The sequence below is a fragment of the Mesoplodon bidens genome (assembly GCF_964165515.1).
Source record: "Mesoplodon bidens genome assembly, chromosome: 15".
In the NCBI taxonomy this organism is placed as follows: Eukaryota; Metazoa; Chordata; class Mammalia; order Artiodactyla; family Ziphiidae; genus Mesoplodon; species Mesoplodon bidens.
This window is the reverse complement of record NC_138171.1, coordinates 25552885-25573913: the sequence shown is the minus strand read 5'-3', so window position 1 is coordinate 25573913 and position 21029 is coordinate 25552885. Positions and strand designations below refer to the sequence as shown.

General features: G+C 53.6%; 1 protein-coding gene across 3 annotated transcripts; it reads right to left on the bottom strand.

Annotated features, from left to right (window-relative positions):
- Positions 1-1808: 1808 nt before the first annotated feature.
- Positions 1809-20563, bottom strand: E2F1 (E2F transcription factor 1). 3 transcript variants are annotated; one of them, XM_081256969.1, is made up of 8 exons: positions 20458-20563; positions 7229-7299; positions 5282-5372; positions 4701-4920; positions 3695-3847; positions 2859-2973; positions 2539-2764; positions 1809-2411 (listed from the first exon to the last, which is right to left on the bottom strand). In XM_081256969.1, the coding sequence occupies exons 1-8, from the start codon at positions 20546-20548 to the stop codon at positions 2164-2166; spliced, it is 1215 nt and encodes a 404-aa protein (XP_081113095.1). In that variant the 5' UTR covers positions 20549-20563; the 3' UTR covers positions 1809-2163. The 3 variants fall into 3 exon arrangements, with proteins under 3 accessions (XP_081113095.1, XP_081113096.1, XP_081113094.1); XM_081256970.1 differs by lacking the exon at positions 7229-7299 and having other exon boundaries at positions 20458-20554; XM_081256968.1 differs by lacking the exons at positions 7229-7299; positions 20458-20563 and adding an exon at positions 10350-10786.
- Positions 20564-21029: the final 466 nt, after the last annotated feature.

Below are 21029 nucleotides of genomic sequence, written 5' to 3'. Positions count from 1 at the left end.
GAATGACGGTCAGCGTGGAGTACTACACAGCCAGGAACAGAACGGGAGGGGCTGCGCGCACCCACCAAGGGCAGGTCCCGCACCGTTATAGGGTCAACAGAGCAAACGACAGAAGCACAAGCGCGCCACCTGGTGGGCAAACCCCGCAAGTGGCTTCGCCTGTGCGCCTCTGTATCTTCTGCAAAATGGGGGTAAGGGTAGACACATCGTACGATTGTTGTGAGGGCCGACTGACAGTGAAGGGCTTAAAATAGGGGCTGGCTCAAGGAAAGCCCACCTAAGGGTTTGCTAAATAGGTCCGTGTGGACCGTCTCCCAGTCACCCTCCCTCCCACTCTGAAGCTCTACTCGGGCTTCTCTTCCCCCTCGCTCTTCCATTCTGGCCCCCTCTTCAATCCATCCACCACACAGCAGCCAGAGGGAGCTTTTAAATTATAAAACAGGGTGTGTCACTCCTCTCTCAGACTCACCGGGGTCCTTGTCCCCTGAATAAAGCCCAAGACTGAACGTCTCTCCGCCTTGGCCCTCACCTCAGGATTCCAGCCACACTGGTTTCTCTCAGGTCCTCAGGGCCCTGGGGGCCTTTGCCCATGTGGCCCTCTCCTGCTTGGTGTGGTTCTTCCTCTTCCTCCTCAGTTAATTTCTTCTATCCTACAGCTTTAGGTCAAGCACCACCTTTTCCAGGAAGCCCTCCCTGATCCTCTCATTTGTTTGAGTCTCCTCCAGCAGGTCCTGAGAGCTCCATGAGGGGAGGGAACGTGTGTCCCCAGAACCTGACATGGAATCAGCCTGTTGTAATTATCTGTTGCATGTTTACAAATGTCCAGAAACATCTGGAAGGAGCATAGCAAACTGATCAGAGTGGCTCCTCTGGGGCTGGAAAAAGGAAGGGAGTTCATTTATTACTTTATTGGACCAGTTTTTAAATTAGGGTAAAAAAGGTGATGAAGCCTACCTTTCTTGGGGTGGTGAGGCTCAAATAAAATGAAGCCAGGCAGGGACAGGGAGAGGGAAGTAGAGAATGGGCATTTTCCCAGCAACCTTGACCTCTCCCACCCTCACATTTGCTCCCAGTACATAGTCCCCAAACTGGGCCCAGACATCATCAACATATTTATTAAAACCAAAGCAGAGGGAACAGAGCTGTTAGGAAGGCAAATCAAAGTGCAGATTGGAGGGTGGGGCAGAGCAAGAAGTGGGGTGGAAGGGGCGCTTCAAATGCCACAGGAGGGGCCCCTGTGGTCTGGGCTCGGGGGGAGGCCCTTCACCCCACCCCTCCCGCCCACCCTGTCAGTGAAGGTCCCCCACTCACCTCTCCCATCTCACATCCATCCTGGGGGCAGCTGGGGCCCTGCAGTGACCCCGTGGGGAGAGACCACCCCCCTCGATCCACCCATGGCTGTCAGTCAGTCAGTCTGTCTCCCTCCCTCACTTTCCCAATAAATAAACCATTCAGGCCTCAGCTCCTTCAGAGTGGGGCAAAGAACAGCTCAGGGACCCCTGCCCTCGCTCAGGGGTAAGAGAGTTGCGGCATCAGCCCCGCATCCCTCCTACCCTTTGCTGATGCCCCAAGCTTGCCAAAAAGGCCTTGATAAATAAATAACGCTCCATTAAAGCTTCGATCAGAAAAACCTTTAAGACGACAGAAGTGCTCTCGCGGTCCTGCAAACGAGCAGGCCAAGGCCTCGCCACCCGGCCCGGTCAGCACGCAGGATTCTGGGGGCAGGTGGCCACCCTGGGCCTCGTGGGGCCCCTGGAGCAAGGAGACCAAAAGTGCAGTTAGAGCCCCCGCCATGCGCACACATGGGCTCATGCACACACACGTGGACACACTGGGGCGTGTTTTCAGTGCACACACAGATGTGTTCACCTTCATTCCCCGGTACATGCACACACACATGCTCACACACCACTCACCCCGTGTACACACGTGTCGGGTGTTGGGTGCATGCACATACACACCACAAACAGAATCCTTCCCTTCCTGGCTTGCTCAGCCTCCTGGCAGTAGCCAGACTCCAGAGCTAGAAGCTTCTGGAGGTAGGGGAGAGGGGTATAAATTAAATGTTTCCAATTGGACTAGGAGGACGGCCAGGGGCAGGGGGCTCCAGGGCTGCAGAGACAGGGTGGGCATCCCAGGAGGCCCTGGTCCCCCTAAGCCCCGTCAGAAATCCAGGGGAGTGAGGTCCCCAAAGTCACAGTCGAAGAGGTCTCTGATGCCCTCGCCCTCCTCAAGGCCGAAGTGGTAGTCGAGGGCCTCGTGCGGGGGGGACAGGCTGATGAACTCCTCGGGGAGGAGGCCGGCGAAGTCCTCCCGCACGTGCTCCAGGAGCGAGTCAGCCGCCACCAGTGGGGACAGGCGGTCCTCGTCCATGGGGGCCCGCAGGCTGCCCATCCGGGAAAGCAGAGGTTCTGGGGAGACGGGGGAGCATCACAGGCCGGGGACGCCCCGGCGGGGAGGGCAGAGGGGCTGTCACGCCTGCCCACCCACCCGGGAGAGGGGGCCCCACCCCGCCCTGCCCACCCACCCTTCACCCACCTTGCTCCAGGCTTAGCAGGGACTGACTGGGATCCGTGGCAGGGGATGAGGGGGGAGATGATGGTGGTGGTGGCACTGTGGTGGCAGGGTCAGCTGCCCTGTCCTCCTCCCCAGAAGCTGCACCCTGGGACGGGGTCTTCCCGGGGCTGATCCCGCCCGCACTCTCCTCAGGACACAGGAAAACATCGATGGGGCCTTGTTTGCTCTTAAGGGAGATCTGAAAGGTCTGGGTGAAGGTAGCAGGCAGAGTAAACTGAGGCTCAGCTAACTACCAGCCCAGCCCAGCCTGTCCTGGTCCAGTCTAGACCCCCAGGTCTCACCTCTGAGGAGTCCACGGCTTGAAGCTGGGTCTCGGGAGGGGCCTTGATCACCATAACCATCTGTTCTGCAGGGTCCGCAATGCTACGAAGGTCCTGGCAGGTCACATAGGCCAGGGTTGGTGGAGTCAAGGACCACATGACCTTTGGCCTTTGGGGGCCACCCACCCAGACAGCTCATAAGGCAGAGCCCATACCCGCTGAGTCACTCCTGTCCTCTGCATCTCCCACTCCAGGGCCTGGCACATAGCTGGCACTCAATCCTATCTCATGCCCTTGAGCCTCAGTTCCCACATCTGTACAATGAGACCACTCTCTACCCATCAGATCTCAAGGTAATAATGGCTGCCTGCAATAATTTCATATAAATTACATAAATACAGGCTTGGTACTGAGAATTTACTCTGACCCATGACCTTGGTGTCAATTAGTAGTTATCTCCAAAATGTATAAACGTAATTTGGGTATTCACTTAAAAAAAAAAAAGCTTATTTTAAAATCAAGTTTCTATTTTTGTAAATAAAAGACAAATAAAAACTTATATCTCTAACCTTGAAGCTACAACCAGGTACCGAATCACTGTATTAAATAAATGTTTGTTATTGGTATCCTAGCTTTTCTTGTTTTAATCTGTGCAACTTTGGAATAGGATTATTTTCCCCTTTTACAGATGAAGCTGAGACTCAGAGAGTAACTTGTCCAGTGTCACACAGTGACTAAATGCTGGGCCAGGACTGGTATCCAAAGCCAGAACCCTCTCCTGAATCCAGGGCCCAGGGTAGCCTCTCTATTCCCACTTGGATGGGGCCACGGTCACCCTCCAGGCAATTCAAGGATATCGCTGGCTGTCAGCATCCTCGGAAAGCAGACGCAGCTGCGTGGTGCAGATGTGGATCAGGTGGTCCAGCTGCCGCTCGCTTTCCTGCAGTTGCTGGAGGTCCTGGGTCAATCCTTCAAGCCGCCCACCGATCCCCACTGCTGCATGGCTGCCTCTGCCGGGAGGCAAAGGGAGGGTTAGCAGCTCCCGGCCCCTCTTCCCGGGAGGCGTGACCCTCAGCAGAACAGTCTGCTGCTGCCTCTGTTCTGTAAGACCCAGGCGAGCCCTTGCTCCTCTTGGCCTGGCTCCTCAGCTGGGAAACAGCAGAGGGCTGAAGCTGGGCTCCAAGGCAGACTGGCTGGGTTCAGCGTCGGGCCTGAATGTCTGTGAACACCCACGTGTCCCTCATAGGGGGCTGGATACGTAAATGAGGGCAGACATGCCGTGGAATACCATGCAGTCGTGTAAAAGGACAAGAATGCATTAGATGCAGACATGGAAGCATTTCTAAGACATATTAAGTGAAAAGAAAAAAAATGATGTAGAATGGAATATCTACCGAAAACTGAGAACACAAATGTGTCAGAGAGGGGAGTAGGATGACCAGGGAAAGAGGCGAAAAGGGAAAAATAAAATAAGAATTAACAAGAATAAAACAGCTGTGTTAAACAATCTCATCAATGGCAACAGAAGCCAGAACAATGGTCACCTGGTGGTATGGGGCGTGGACTGTGGGGAGGGGCACCAGGGAACTTTCTGGGGTGCTGGAAATGTTCCTTATTCTTATTGAGATGGTGGTTACCCGGGTGAAGAAATATGTAAAGTTGCACTGAGCTACATGTAGGTAAGATCTGTGTTCTTTCCTGCATCTATCACCTCAGGGAAGCCAACTTTCCTCTCTAAACCCCGGTTTTCCCAGCAGTAAGATGGTGATCCGGGCAGCCACAGTGGGTGGGTATCGCTATCAGCTCCTCCGGGCTGGCCTGGCCCCGGGCCTCCACCCACCCTCCTGTTTGGCTGGTACCTACAGCCACTGGATGTGGTTCTTGGACTTCTTGGCGATGAGCTGGATGCCCTCAAGGACGTTGGTGATGTCATAGATGCGCCGTTTCTGCACCTTCAGCACCTCAGCTGCCCAGTTCAGGTCGACGACACCATCGGCCGAACGGCTCAGCAACTCCAGGAAGCGCTTGGTGGTCAGATTCAGCGATGTTTCATAGCGTGACTTCTCCCCTGGGGATTTCACACCTGGGGGCCAGGTAGGGTAGGGTCCCTCAGCACCACGCCCACCCCCCAGCCCCAGCCAGGCTCTGGGGGATGGGGCTGGGGGGGCAGATGGCTCCTTCCCCTTGGTGAGGCCAAGCAGGGGGGCCCTGTGGCAGCCTGCTAACCACAGTATTCCTCTTCCGGCCGGGGAACTCCCCACCCCCCAGGGCTTGGGGAAGCCACGCCAGGCGGCCACTCCAGCTGCCCCTTGGCGCCCCCAGAGGCCTGGCTCAGGCCCAGGCCTAACAGACCAGAGCTTAGTCTGCAGGCATGTTTGTCTGTCCACAACCACCCCCCAACCTGGGTCCAACCAGGTCTGCCCTAGCCCAAGCTCGGGGGGTACCTTTTCCTGGGTGGCGGCCTCTGCCCCGAGCTGGCCCACTGCTCTCGGCCAGGTACTGATGGTCAGTTTCCAAGTCCAGCCTCCGCTTCACCTACGGCAAAAACAACGGGAGGATGCCCAGTAACCAGGAGAGTGGGGCCACAAGAGACCTGGCTAAGGGCCTGGTGCTCCCGGGCCGCCCCCTGCCTCAGTCTCTCTCCCAGGATGCCCAAGTGTGTGAGTGAGGGGGAGGTCCCAGGGGACACAATCCTACCCCATAGGACAGAACATTCAACTGGAAGGCAGAAGTTCCAGGCCCAGTTCCACCACTACCTTCTCGGGGGCATGCGGTAGTTTGCAAATTTTTTTTTTTTTTTTGGTACGCGGGCCTCTCACTGCCGTGGCCTCTCCCGTTGCAGAGCACAGGCTCCGGGCGCGCAGGCTCAGCGGCCACGGCTCACGGGCCCAGCCGCTCCGCGGCATGTGGGATCTTCCCGGACCGGGGCACGAACCCGTGTTCCCTGCATCGGCAGGCGGACTCTCAACCACTGCGCCACCAGGGAAGCCCATCTGCAAATTTTTTGTCCTCCTTTCAAAAGATGGAGCCTAATTCTCCTCCCCTTAAATATGGGCCAGATCTGGTAACTTGCTTCGAATGGACAGAATATGGTGGATGTGTGTCACTTCTGAGACTGGATCATACAGGCACTGGAGCTTCCTCCTTGCTCTCTTTACTGGATCATTCACTCTTGGTGGAAGCCAGCTGCCATGTCACGCAGGCACTCAAGCACCGTATGGACAGGCCCAAGTGGCAAGGAACTGAAGTCTCCCCCCAACAGCAACACAGGTAAGCTCAGAAGCAAATCCTCCAAACCTAGTCATGCCTTCCAACAACTGCAGCCGGGCCAACAGTTTGGCAGCAACCTCAGAAGAGGCCCTGAGCCAGAAGCACCCAGCTAAGTAACCCCTGAATGCCTCACCCCCAGAAACTGTATGATAATAAATGTTTGTTGTTTTAAGCCACTAGGAAACAGGTCCTCTGAGTAAGTCACTGCCTCTCTCTGGTTTCTGACTGTCTGTGAATATGGCAGCACAGTAATGGCCCCATTTTACAGATGAAACAACTGAAACCCAGAGAAGCGCACGGTCATAAGGGCAGGAAGTGGCAGAGCCAGGAGGCCTGCCCAGGTGCCCTCTGATTTAGTTACACCACTCGAGGATGGAGATTGCCCTGGAGGTCTCACAGGCATCTCCACTGCATCCTGATGTACCCTCCCCTCCCCCACCCACAGGGTTTCCTGAGCTAGAACCTGGTTCAGCCCCACCTGCTGCCCTCATCACATCTAGCTGCCAAGAAATCCTGTCACCACAGCCACCAGCACCTCCCACCTGGACCAGCTGTCTTCCCATTGGTCTCCCTGCCTCCATCTGACCCCCTCCACCTTAGTATCCTCATCTGCCACCAATTCTCCACAAGAACTTCTGCTGAGACATCTTTCTTCACAAACCTGTGTCTCCAAGCCTTAGCTCATGCTGGTCCCCTCCCTGGCTTGCCCTTGCCTCCCTCCCTCCTAATTCACACCAACACTTCCCCCTCTGTGGGCAGGCACCTTACCCATAAGCTAAGCCTTTCCGATCCCACAAGAGAAACTGAGCCTCTTCTCCCTCAGAACTGCCTCAAACCCAACCTTTCCCGACATGGTCTCTCGCTACAAATTTCTGCGATGCATTTGTCTCACTCAGAAGACAGGGAGCCCCTCAGAGGCGGGCACTGGGTCTGAACAGTCTCTGTACACAGGGTCTGGGCATCAACAAACGTTTGCTGAATGAGCCACCCCACATGCTGACGGACCCCGACACTCCCTCTCACGCACACACTCATGGATTCCCTCAGGGATCCGCGGATAGAAGAGCTAACACGCGCTGAGTGCCTCCTGCGTACCGAGCACCACTAGGTAACTGCTTTACCTGCGTGCGGTCATCAAACCCTCCAACCATCTTGCAGCAGGTGCTCTGAGGACTTCCACTTCCTGAGGAGCCTGCACCTCGGAGAGGTCACATAGTGAGAGGTGGAGTCAGGATCTAAACCTTAGTGGGCTGGGCAGAGGCTAGTCCGGAAGCCAGGCCCCCTAAAGCCAAACCAGAACGTACCCCCTCTCCAGCCTTGCCCCTAGGGCCTGAACCCTAGTAGGCTCCAGCCAACCGCACCCCTTGCCTCCTTCCTGCTCCCCATAGGGGTGCCCACCCTGAAAGCAGATCAATGCCACACTCTAAAACAAGGGCTCAAGCAGATGGATGCCCATTTCTGCTGCTGCTCTCTAGAGATGCAGGCACAGGGACCCAAAAGGCAGGGGTGAAGACAAACAAAACACTGGTGAAAAAATCTGGATGACTCAAACACCTATCCATGGGAGGGGACACAAAAACTGGTTCATCCAGCCTCTGGAATACCACGCTGCTGTCAAGACGGAGTGAGGCAGGCTGATACAGAAGCCTCCCAAAGACACATTGACAAGAAACACATAACGCAGTGCATTTATGTGATCCCTTTTGAGGACAAAGAGCTCATGAAACCATTTTCTCTGGTTCAGTTTCTATTACTATAGAATCCATTTCAGAGGTGACCTCTGTATGGGAGGGAGGACCATGAGGACCATGCTGCCTTATCTCTAAAGTGTGGATGATGTGCTGTTGGAACACAGACATAAAGGAAAAACTTCAATTTCTAAAACTTTAGAAAGTTGTCATAACCACCTTAAAAACAAAAGCAGGCTCAGGAGGAAAAAAAAAAGGAAAAATGGATGGGGCTGGGATCTTGTCCCCCTCAACTTTCTAGCCTTTTAACTCTTTTTCTGTAGTAAATGTGTATTATATTTAGTTTGTTTTTTAACAGCCATGACAACAGGGTAGAGGTGGACAGGAAGGGCCAGGAGGAATGGCTGAATTGCACAGAGACTTGTATGCAGGAGGTACTCAATGAATGCTCACTCGTGCAGAAGCTGAGCCTGTCACTTGTTTCAAGGACTGCCCCAAACAAATGCTAGAGCAGAGGGTCATTGGAGGCCACAGCTCAGATGGCCAGTGGCTACCCACAGGTACAATGTTAGGGGGTGTTGGGTGGCAAAAGCTGGGCCTATGTTTCTGGACTTCAGCTCCAAGACCGCACCAGCCCTCACCCCTGCCCACGGCAGAAAACGCCTACTGGCCCTTAAGTACTGTGAGGGCAGAGGCCCCTTACTTGCCTGTGCCTAGAACCTCATAGGTGCTCACTAACAACTGCTGAATGAACAGAATGCTCAGGCCCAATGAGGCTGCCCCTGACACCACTGGGGGTGGAGAGCAGAGGGCAAACGTCCTCAGCCCAGTCCCTCTGAGCTGTCCCTCTGAGCCTGAAGCTCAGTTCCCCAAGGGCAGGACCCACAGCCCTGGGCCTGCTAGGTACCTGTCAATCAGCTAAACTGGAGGCTACTTGTCCAGGCTCCAAGCTGGGACCCACAGGGACAGGTTGCTGGGGTACAGGAGACGAGCCAGCTGGCCCACCCCTGGTACAACTTCCATCCCTCTCACTCATTTAGGAGGAAGGGACCTTGGGCTTCCTTCAACCTCTATTAGCATCTCCAGTATGCAAGGCATCCCAGCAGTTAACCACTCAGGAAATCTGGATTGGTCCCAGCACTCACTAGCTGACTTACTAGGGAATGTTCTAACATCTCTACGCCTCAGCTTCCCTATCTGTAAAAGGGGAAGGTTGTTGAAAGGGTTAAATGAGTTAATTGGGTAAAGTGCTTGGCACAGGGCCTAATACACAATACAGTCTCAAAACAATGGTGCCTGCTATTGTTATTATTAGCATCTCGGTGATTCCGGAAGGAAGGCCACACTGGGCAAGGGGCCAAGGGGGTTGGGGGAACCTTGCCGGGATGCCTCAGGGACCAGCTGCCACCCAGGCCATGAGCAGTTGGGCGGCTTCCACCTCCTTGCCCTGGGCCCTGCCTCCTCCCACAACCTGCTCCAAGCCCTATGCAGAGACCCCATCCTGCCCATCCGTGCCTCACCTTCACCCACAGGTTGTGCCAGTCAAACTGGTCTCCACGCCCTGTCCTGGAGCACACAGGACCAAGCTCCAGGGCTCTACTCCCTTCTCCCCCTGTAATTCAGCTGCTTCTTTTGGGCCCCCCAGTCTGAACTGTCTTGAGCCTCTTGCTGCTCAGGGAGCACTTTATCAAGGCATCTCCCTGGGGCATTTACTCTCTCCTGGCACCGGGGGCCTCCTCTGCAGCTCCCAGAGGCCCAACCCACCCAGTACTTCCACTGGGGCCCAGGGGTCTGCCTGCCTGATTAATGAGGTTCCATGGCAACCAGGGTCTGGGAGGGTGGAGGATGGCAGATGGAAGGACAGGCAGAGGGAGGGGATCAGCAGCTGGCCCAGCCACCCCGCCCCTGCAGAGAAGGCCTCCCAGCCAGGCGGCCTGTCCCCAGAGGCCCGGAGGGCCAGGCCTGCACCTGGCAGTCCCAGCATCGAGGCAGGAAGGAGGGTCTCCTCAGTGGCTCTTCCACAGTCTGGACCCAGGACGCCCCCCTTGACCTCCCTAAGCAGCCATGCCCACCACCCAGCCACACGTTCTGGTCTGAAGCCAGCAGGCCTCAGTTCAAATCTCACTTGCAGCCTTGTGACCAGGGGGCAAGTCACTTCCCCTCTCTGGACACAGTTCAGATGGGCACAGTGACAACACCGAGCTCACAGCATGGATGTGTTTTAGCTGCCTTGAAGTCTGCCAGAGACCTGGCATGCAGTCAGCGATAGCTGAATACACGTGGGGCCATTATTATCACTGAGTCTGACCCTCGAGCGTCTCTGGCGAGGAAGCTGAGGCCCAGAGCACAGAGCAGCAAACAAGGACTGGCCCGAGGTCATCCTGCACCCCGGGGCGGGGCCCGGAGGACGAACCCAGGCTCGGCACCGCCCAGCCCGGGCGCGTCAGCCCACCCTCCTCCGCCCCAGCTGCCGCCGGGCCAAACACCGCGCCCCGCCAGGGTCTGCGCGGGGGTCCAGGTAGCGCAATTGGCCCAGTGTCCCTGGTGTCCGTACCGGCGGGCGGCCGAGCGCGGGGCGCGGCGCGCTGGGTGTGGGTCGGGGCGCCTGCGGCGTGGCGAAGAGCAGCAGGTCGGGGTCGCGGGGCCCGGCGGCGGGTGCGGCGGGGCCGGCGGGGGCCGGCGGGGCGCTGGCGTCCTGCGCCGTGGAGATGATGACGATCTGCGAGGAATCGAGCAGCCGCAGCGCGCCGGCCCCAAGGAGGGCCTCCAGCGCCGGCGCGCAAGGGCCGCCCGTGGGGGCCCCGGCCACGGCCATGGCGCTCACGGCCCGCGCGGCCCGGGTGGCAGTCGGCGGCGGCGGCGCGGGCCCATGGCGGCAGGCCGAGGCGAGGACTCGATCCCGCTCCGGATCCCGCTCCGCCCCCGGCAGCCGCTGCCTGCAAAGTCCCGGCCACTTTTACGCGCCAAATCCTTTTTGCCGCGAAAGAGCCACGAGCCGCCGAGCGCTGCCACCATTGGCTATCCGGACTGTGACGCAGGCGACGGCGACAGCGCCTATTGGCTGAAGCGCGCCGGACCTGCGGCGGAGGGCGGGACGGGGCGGCGGCGCGAGGCGGTCTAGCCAATCGCAGGACGGGGCGCGCGCAGGCTTTGTCGGGGCGGTGCCAGGCGCGTTCGCACTCCCCGCCCCCAGAGGGGATGACCCCTGTCCGAGGAGGGGGGCAGCCAACCACTCCCCGACGTACCCCATCCTGCTGATGCCTCTAAGTGGAGCTAGAATGTCCGTTCTGCATATCTCACCGTCAGCTGACCTCACGTGACCCCCAGAACCCCCACCTGTGGCCCCAACACACTCAGGTCAGATCTCTAGAAACTGCCCCTCCTCTTTTCTGGGTTCTCACCTCCAAAACCCCAGCCACATCTCCCTTCCTCCACTTGCCCCACCAATGCCATTCACTTTCAAATTCTGCACCCACCCTATCCCTCTCACCCAGAGTCCAAGCAGAAGATGGGGAGGGATGTCTGACTCAGTGCAGCTTGGGCTTTTCTACAAGCCCTCCTGTAGCTGGAATCTCTTCAACACCCCATGCACAGCTTCTGCTTAAACTGATTCATTCACTCATTCATTCAACAAACGTTTTGAGAGCCTGCTCTGTGCCCCATTCTTTTTTTTTTTTTTTTTTTTTTTTTTTTTTTTTTTGCGGTATGTGGGCCTCTCATTGTTGTGGCCTCTCCCGTTGCAAAGCACAGGCTCCGGACGCGCAGGCTCATCAGCCATGGCTCACGGGCCCAGCCGCTCCGTGGCATGTGGGATCTTCCCAGACCGGGGCACGAACCCGTGTCCCCTGCATCGGCAGGCGGACTCTCAACCACTGCACCACCAGGGAAGCCCTGTGCCCCATTCTTGACTCCTGGCCCTAAGGAACTCACAGTTTAGTGAAAAGGGAAGGAGGGAAATAGGTAAAAAATGTTTACAATATGATGTGGAATTTCCACTATTAAAGTAATTCCAGGGGGCTTCCCTGGTGGCGCAGTGTTAAGAATCCGCCTGCCAATGCAGGGCACACAGGTTCGAGCCCTGGTCCGGGAAGATCCCACATGCCGCGGAACAGCTAAGCCTGTGGGCCACAACAACTGAGTCTGTGCTCTAGAGCCCACGAGCCACAACTACTGAGCCCTCCAGCCACAACTACTGAGCCTGCGCGCCTAGAGCCCGTGCTCCACAACAGGAGAAGCCACCGCCATGAGAAGCCCGTGCACCGCAATGAAGAGTAGCTCCCGCTCGGGCAACTAGAGAAAGCACGCGTGCAGCAATGAAGACCCAACGCAGCCAAAAATAAAATTAATTAATTAATTAATTTTAAAAAATAATAAATAAATAAATTCCATGTTAGATCTAACAAAGGGAGAAGGTGAGTGTGCTGAGCATGAAAATGCATTTAATCCAGAGGCCCTGGGACCTCTCCATCAGCCGTTTCTCATTGCTCAGTTCACCTGATTTGACCAATATTGTCCTCTCCTCTGTGCCAGGCTTTGTGCCAGCACTGAGGGCAGAGATGTGAAAGGTTTGATGATTTCTATGAACTTGCCTGCCATCTGGTGGGGATGACCCATTAAAAGAAAAAAAAAAAGTAGCTAAGATGCAGTCAAGAATGAGATCCCTAGGCCCGGCATAAAGATCACTTCTTCCAGGGAGCCCTCCACTGTTGGAGCTAGCTCACTTCCTCCATTGCCCAGCCTAGCCTCTGTTCTAGCAATGAGTGTGCAATGGATTTCTCTATCTGCCTCTATCAGACTGGGAGCTGCATTAGGGCCTCTTCCCAGCACTGGCCTGGTCCAGAGCAGGTGCTGAGAAGGGTTATTAAAGAAATAGAGGCTGATGCTAGAGGCTACCTGGAATGCAATGAGAAGGCCCTGGTTCTCCAAGAGTAGCCCTTAGGCCCCCGGTTTCAGAATCACCTGGGTGCTTGTTAACTATGTGCCCACCCCAGCCCTGCCAACTTAGAATCTAAGTGCCTAGGAATCCTCATTTTCACATGCAACCCCCCACCCTCATTCCAGGTAATTTTTACACACGTTCATATTTGAGAACAAATTGGTATTCCTGTATAACCAAAATGTATGGGGCAGCCTCGAATTACAGCCCCTTGTGGACACTTCTTAGCCTCAGTTTCCTCATCTGTAAAATGGGCTTATTGGGCTTCCCTGGTGGCGCAGTGGTTAAGAATCTGCCTGCCAATGCAGGGGACACGGGTTCGAGCCCTGGTCTGGGAAGATCCTACATGCTGCGGAGCAACGAAGCCCGTGTGCCACAACTACTGATCCTGTGCTCTAGAGCTCGTGAGCCACAACTATTGAACCCACGTGCCACAACTACTGAAGCCCACGCACCTAGAGCCTGTGCTCCGCAACAGGGAAGCCACCACAATGAGAAGCCCACACACGGCAACAAAGACTAGCCCCCACTGGCCGCAACTAGAGAAAGCCTGCGCACAGCAACGAAGACCCAACACAGCCAAAAATAGATAAATAAATTTATTTTAAAAAAAGGGGGGGGGGGCTTATTGCCCTGGCGCCTTCCAGGGTTGCCATGTGGATGAAAAGTATAGCGTTTCATAAACTATGAGATGGTTTAGGAACGCAGCAGGAGTTTCCTAAGCATTTTGTGAAATTACTCATCGCAAATCCCGGACTATGTCAGCACTAGAGCGGACCAGAGAGACTAAATAAGCCTCTTACTTATGGTACAGAAGGGAAAACTGAGGCCCATTCAGAAGTGAAGCCAGCCAGTGATAGAATCTGGCCAACATGGATTCCCAGCCCTGGGCTTGGCCTGTCCCCCTCCTTTCTCCCTAGTTAGAGAAGCTCCCATAAGAATGGTAGGTCTCATTCTACATAGCCAAGCCAGATCCTGACAAGAGGGTGAGAGAAGCCAGCAACATTCCCACTCCAAAGGGAATTTCCTTCCTTCACACATTCCCAAAGGGTCTCAACAACAGTAACATTCACTCTATAAAGCCCTCTCATGCCCAATAGTCATTCAACAAACATTTCTCGGGCACCTGTTATGTACCAAGCACTGTACTGGTTGCTGGAGAAGGAAGACAGATACTACTGCCCCATTTTATGATGAGGAAACTTGAGACCTAAAAGGCATGAGCTTACCTAGCGGATGAGAAAGCTATTATTCAGGCTCCGTGAGGCCAAAGCCAGGGGTTTTTCAAAGCCCTGCCCTGCCCAAAGTATTCAAGTACACAACCTCCCAGGTAGAAGCAGGTGCCCTCCTTCCCACAATCCCTCCTGTCCTGCTGCAGCAGAAAGGAGTGAAGAGCAGAATTCCCAATGTGAAATCCAGGAAGAGATACGGGCCTTCTGTATCTATTAATACCCACTTGAAAACAGCAAAGGCCTGATAGATAGAGCCTCTTGGCCCCAAGCCCGACAGATCCTGATAAGGCTGTTCTCAACAGTTCTCAGGCTGGTAGCCTTCCAAAAAATCCATAATTACTGGGCAGCCACTTCCACTGATGATCTCCTTTCAACCTGACACTCTCATAAGTGAAGCCTGTTTATCCACATGGTGCGGGATGGAGGCTCAGAGAGGGGCACTTGCAACTCAAGGTCACACAGCAGAATTGAACAGTCCCCCACTGTAAAACCCAGGGCCTGCCCTTCATACACACCACCCTCTGTAAATACCCCAGAACCAGGCTCAGGGCTGTCAAGATTATAATGTGTGGTTTCCAAAACATATTATGGTGGATAGTGGCTTAATTAACAGGTGCTCACCTCCATCACCACCATCACCAACTCCTTACTCCAGAGGAGTCCAAAGGAGTGGAAGCTCCTGGACCCACAATCCTCCACCTGAACACATCTTTCCAAGAGGCAGGATGGTAGAGGAGTGATAGCATGGGCTTCTAAATCAGGTGGATGTAAACCGGAATCCGAGTCTGTGTGACCTTGGGCAAGTCAATTACTTCCTCTGAGCCTCACTCATTCAATCCACAGATATTTACTGAGCACTTACTATGTGTCAGATATTGTGCCAGGTGCTAGGGAGACAGTTGGAAGCAAAACACTCATCTCTGACACCTGGAGTTCACAGTCCAGTGGGAGAGTCAGAATTATTTCTATGTATCTGCACAATATGCTCATTAAGAAGTTTGACAAGCGACATGAATAGTTCAAAGCTATTTATTCCACATACACCATCTCCCCTAAACGTACATTCATAGCTTAAAAAAAAATCTCCAAACATGAATATCCCATTATGATAAGGAGAAATGATTCTGTCGTGACTTAATTTTATTAAGAGGCACAGAGGCATCCATTGTTGAGTTCTGGCAGAAGGAGGTGGGGAGTTTTATGTCTGCAACGTTACATTCATCTTGAATGATCCCTTGTCACTACACTGAATTGTTTGACTGACGGTTTACTGTCCCTGGAGTAAACCGTCACTGTGCCAGTTCTGGCTGTGTCTGAACACAGGCCTCTTACCCATTCGGGAGGCCGCCTAACATGGGAGCAAGCCTTGGGAGTCAGGCAGACCCCAACCATGTGGCTTGGCCAGATGGGTAAGTGATTTACCCCACTGAAGACCTTTGCTTGCCTCATCCATAGAACAAGGGGCAAAGGCTCCTTGACAGAATGGGTGCCAGGGTTAAATGAGAAAACAAGACAAGCAGAGTTTTCAAACTGGCCCACAGGTATGATTTAATTTACCCTGATTATTTTTTTCCTGAATTATGAATTAGTCTTAAAATTTTTTTAATTGGGAAATGCTATATAAAAATTAAAATATCTGGCTTTAACAAAAACCCAGTAATATCTGGCAATACCAGGCAGGCCATCAGGGTGCTGAGCAGTTGCTGTCCCCCATTTAGCCAGAGCCTTGACCCTCCAGGCCACGAGCGTCCCTGCCTGGATTGCCTCACTCGGTGACCTTATTTGCCCTGCCATTCTGGGTACCTGGGTTTGCAATCCCTGATGCCTGTGCCTGGAACAGAGTAAGCAGCCAATAAATGTTAACTCTATTAGTGACATCATTACAGCAGCAGCACAGCTCCTCTGCTTTGTGGGTAGCTAAAGAGAAGATATGGACGTGGCAGAGTAGGGAAAGTGGGTGTTCACGGGGCTTAGTGCCAGCCAGCAGCTGCCTGGCTGTGTGGCCTTGGCCAAGTCCTCGGCCATTAGCTGGTCCATATGTTCAGTGGGGTTGGGCCAGAAGGTCCAAGGTCAACGGAAGTGGATAGGCCTCTAGTTGATAGGCGAGCCTCCTTTCCCTCGAGCCCCCGTTATTCCATGAGCTCACGCTCTGGGGAACCCTCTCCTCTCCAAGGCTGGCCCAGTGCCTCTTCCCTTCTCTCCATCACTCCAGCCTCTGCGGAGAGATTATGCTTTTCCAAGGAGAGGGGAGAAAACCAGACACAGTGGCTATGCCTGCCCTGACCAGTGTGGAAGTGAGGAGGTGGGGAGCCCTTAGAGCACAGGGGCTCTGTTTATTCATCTGTAAAATGGGGATGGTAATAATAATGATAACAGTGTTTACCTGATAGGGTTGTTGGGACATTAACTGAGTTATTACAGTGCTTAGGGCAGTAGCTGGCACATAGAGAGCCCTCAATAAATGTCAGCTGTTACTAAGAATGAAAGATGAATCACTGGAGCAGCTTGCCTACATCTCCTCCTGATTTTTCCAAAAGAGAAAAGAAAAAAATTCTTGTTAGGCTGCAGAACAGGAGAGTCTTCAAGCAGCAATCCCTGCACTGCCTCCCAAACTCTATTAGGTTCAAAGATAAGAAGAAAAATACATTTGGAGGGCAATGAAGTGGGTAGATGAGACAATCCCATATTCCACTGATCCTCAGACTTTTTTTTTTAATTAGTTAATTTTTTAATTTTTTTGGTTGCACCATGCAGCATTCAGGAATCTTAGTTCCCTGACCAGGGATCGAACCCGTGCCCCCTGCAATGGAAGCACAGAGTCTTAACCACTGGACCGCCCGGGAAGTCCTCTCTCAGACTTTTTTTTTTCATATTTAACATCTCTGAAGTTGAAGGGCATCACACAATCAGTGGCATGTCCATTTTTAGTTGGCAGCTCTTTTCTTTCTTAGGGGCTCAAGATAACTCTGTGCCTCATCTTGGATGGCGTCTTAGAAGTCAGGAGATAAGGTGAATGAAGAGCGCAGGGCCGGGGCCCCGTCAGAGGCCCTCATTGTTCTCATCACCTCCAGCCTCACCAGCACATTTGAGGCTGGCCATGGTGGAGCGAGCCTCTTTTCTTTCTTTTTCTCGTTTTCTCTCTGACACCTGCTGACCTGCATTTGGCCTCTGGGTTGACAGGCACATGGCAAATGCGGTCAGGGAGGGGAGTAGGGAGAGCTCAGGATGAGAAGAGAAAGGCTCTTTATCATATATTAAGATATTCAGAGAGCAGGAGCCAGAGATATTCTCTCTCCCTTTTTTTTTTTTTTTTTTTTAAACAACAACAAAAAAAATCCCTGCTGGAAGCCGGAGTTATGTATGTGCCAAACAGGCCAGGAAACCCAGCAGGCCTCCTGGAGCTGGCAATGAACCGAAACAGGGGCATTGTGTCCAGGCCACTGGCTGGCTGAGGGGCATTGTTAGGGCCTGGCCCTGTCTGGGAAGAGGGGGGCGGAGGGGGCGGGGGAGTGTGTTCCCATGACTCCCTGGGGAGTAGCAACAATCGGGACCAGCTGGGAAGCTCGCATGCCAGGGGCCCGGTGGGCGGGTGGCCGCCCCCAGAGGGGCAGTGGAGGGCCGCAGGGGGCTGCAGAGGCGAGGGGGGGCAAGGTCAGGGCCTGTTTCTCAGCTGCGGGGGTGTCATTTGCTACACCCCTCTCTCTCACCTCCCCCCTCCCAAAAGCCCTGGGCCACTGAGGTGCTCTCCATATGACACCCCAGATCTGCCCACTTCTCTCCACCCCGCGGCCCCCACCCCCGGTCCAGGCTGCCATGGTCTCTCACCAGGACCACTGCCTGGCTTCCTCACTGGATCCTTGCTGGCAGCCTGGCCCCTTACATTCTGTTCTCCGCACACAGCTCGAAGGATCTTTCCAAAATGTAAATCATATCACATCACTCTCCTGCTTAAACCTGCCAAAGGCTGCCTGTCACACTTAGAAGAAAACCCAAAGCCCTCACTCTGACCCACGAAGCCTGCCTGATGGGCCCAACCAGCCTCCAGGACTCCATCTCCAACACTCCAGTGAGCCCCCGCCTGGCACTCTGTCCCAGCGACTCAGACCTCCTGCCAGGCCCTGGGATGCTGGCAGCTGTTCCCCCCTCAGGGCCTGTGCACTTGGCAGATCCCCTGCGGGGTACACCTTTCCTCTACATCTTTGCATGGCTCGCTCATCATTTGGGTCTCAGAGCAAACAGCACCTCCTCAGAGAAGAGGAGGGAAAAACAGACACCGCCGTTCTCCCTGGAAAACAGACCCTGCCATTCTCCTCCCAAGTCACTCTATTACAGTGCCTGTACTACTGGCTTCCTGGCATCTACCACTCTGAAATGACCACATCTGTATATTCATTTGTCAGTTTTCCCTCCCTGGACGGTAAGCCCCAGGTGAGCAGGAACTGGCTTCTTTCATTGCTAAATCCTAGCCTCCCTGGACTTCCCTGGTGGTGCAGTGGTTAAGAATCCACCTGCCAATACAGGAGACACGGGCTTGATCCCTGGTCCAGGAAAATCCCACATGCTGCGGAGTAACTAAGGCTGTGCACCGCAACTACTGAGCCCACGTGCTGCAACTACTGAAGTTCGTGTACCTAGAGCCCGTGCTCCGCAACGAGAAGCCACCGTAATGAGAAGCTTGTGCACCATAACAAAGAGTAGCCCCCACTCGCCACAACTAGAGAAAGCCCACGTGCAGCCAAAAATCAATCAATCCATCCTAGCCTCCAATATCACCAGGTACCTAGTACCTAGCAAGAACTCAGTCAATATTAGCCATTATTTTTACTATTCCTGTGCTCAGGGCTTGGTAAACAATGTCAGCTGCCACAGGGGCAGGCTGGGAGGGTCACTTTCAAGGAGGAGTTCTGAATCTGTGATCCATGAACCCAAGTTCCATAAACTTGGGACAGGAAAAAAAATTACATCTATATTTTCACTAGTCTCTAACTGAAATGTAACATTTCCTTCAATCTTAAATGTAGGCAACAAACCAGAGGCCAATTAGTAGCAACCTGGGACTTTATCTCCAAGAGAAATCACAGCTATTTCCATACCACAGCTGCCGCAGGGATCTTGAGATACTATTTATGCTTATTGCACCTGTGAAATCATGGTAGCTTTGGACCTGCCACTAGATCTAGTTATCTAATGTGTTAAAAAAGAACACACGTTACAAGGGACTTCCCTGGTGCTCCAATAGGTAAGGCTCCATGCTCCCAATTCTGGGGGTCTGGGTTTGATCCCTGGTCTGGGAACGAGACCCCGCATGCCGCAACTAAGAGTCTGCATGGCACAACTAAAGACCCTGCATGCTTCAACTAAGACTTGGTGCACCCAAAATAAGTAATAAATAAATATTTTAAAATTTTTAGAAAAAGAACATACATTATTAAATCACAAATTTAAAAAATATTTTGATAATTATTTCAATATTCAATATAATTGTTGTCTTTTGTAATCCTATTTCATTTTATGGGTTTTAAAAACACCATTCTTGAGAAGGATCCATAGGCTTCACCAGATGCCAAAAGCGTCCATGACCCACATAAAAAAGACACCCTAGGGCTTCCCTGGTGGCGCAGTGGTTGAGAGTCCGCCTGCCGATGCAGGGGACACGGGTTCGTGCCCTGGTCCGGGAAGATCCCACATGCCGCGGAGCGGCTGGGCCCGTGAGCCATGGCCGCTGGGCCTGCGCGTCCGGAGCGGGGGAGGCCACAGCAGAAATGTCCACGTACCACAAAAAAAAAAAAAAAAAAAGACACCCTAAAAAGGAGTGTCTTAAAAGAGTTGATGTGGGGAATTTCCTGGTGGTCCAGTGGTTAGGACTCCTCGCTTCCACTGCCAGGGGCCCAGGTTCGATCCCTGGTCAGGGAACTAAGATCCTGCAAGCTGCACAGCGTGGCCAAAAAAAAAGAGCTGACGTGGTCTGAACTTGATCCCTCTCTTAGCTGATGTCCAGCCCACGAGGAGAGGCTGAAGGGGGAGCCCAGAAAAGCAGGGGGAGCAAGGTTTCTGACAGAGACCCCACGACCTGCATTTCAGTGCTGCCTGGTCCCGTCTTATTTATGAAATCATGAGCACACAGGCCTGTAACAGAAAGCAGGGAGCCCTCTCTAAAAGCAGTAGTCAGAAGACAGCCCAGCTTTCCCTCTGTCCTCTAGCTGGACTCCTGCGGCCTCCAGCTCCCAAGAGTGAGTCCTGTAGGAGGCCTCTGGTTAAAATTAACACCCTCTCACCCAAAATGCTTTTCAAGGCTGAAACAAGACACCCCCCATCCCTATGAATCTGGAACAAGGGGAGGAAAAAACATAAATTTCTTTTTATAAATGCCCTCTAACTTGTCACAGAAAGCAACCCATCTGCAGTCACAGACTGTTGGCTCCAGGAGGTGGGGCACTGGTTTAGGAGGGTGTCAGGTTTAAAGCCTGATTCTCATAAACACAAAACACACTCACGGGAGTGGGAGAAGCGAACAACGTGGACAGAAACGCCATCGCCAGGATCCTTTCTGGAGCCTGCGAAGTGGAAGGCGGGAACCGCGAGCATCACAGGAGGCGGCTTCTTGGCGCCTCGGCCTGTGAATCATCGCTCTCACATGGGTTCCCTGAATGACCTCTGATTTGGGAGTGGAGCAGCAGAAGGGCCCCAAATTCACTTCGATTTTGTGCTTCCCCTTTCACTTGGAGTTCTGTGGACCTGAGTGTTGGGCGTCATCTACAACAAGGCTCGGGACACCTAGGGTGGTTCAGGTTGATCTGCCCCAGATATTTGGGGACTGGAGGGTGGAGCTGTGGGGGGCGGGAATTGGCTCAAAGAAAGGACTCACTTTTTTTTTTTTTTAATGATACTAACATTGATTTTTTTTTTTTTTTTTTTTTTTTTTTTGGCCGCAAGGCTTGCAGGATCTTAGTCACCTGACCAGGGATTGAACCCATGCCCTTGGCAGTGAAAGCACAGAGTCCTAACCACTGGACCGCCAGGGAAGTCCAGGACTCACTTTCATATCAGATTATTGATCAAAGGAAAA

Excerpts from the sequence above, each read along its gene's own strand:
- E2F1 (XM_081256968.1), bottom strand. The coding sequence starts at position 10,610 with ATGGCCGTGGCCGGGGCCCCCACGGGCGGCCCTTGCGCGCCGGCGCTG. Across the intron at positions 4,921-5,281 it reads AGGCCGCCACCCAGGAAAAG|GTGTGAAATCCCCAGGGGAG; the intron begins GTACCCCCCGAG and ends CCTGGCCCCCAG. Across the intron at positions 2,412-2,538 it reads CCTGCTAAGCCTGGAGCAAG|AACCTCTGCTTTCCCGGATG; the intron begins GTGGGTGAAGGG and ends CCGTCTCCCCAG.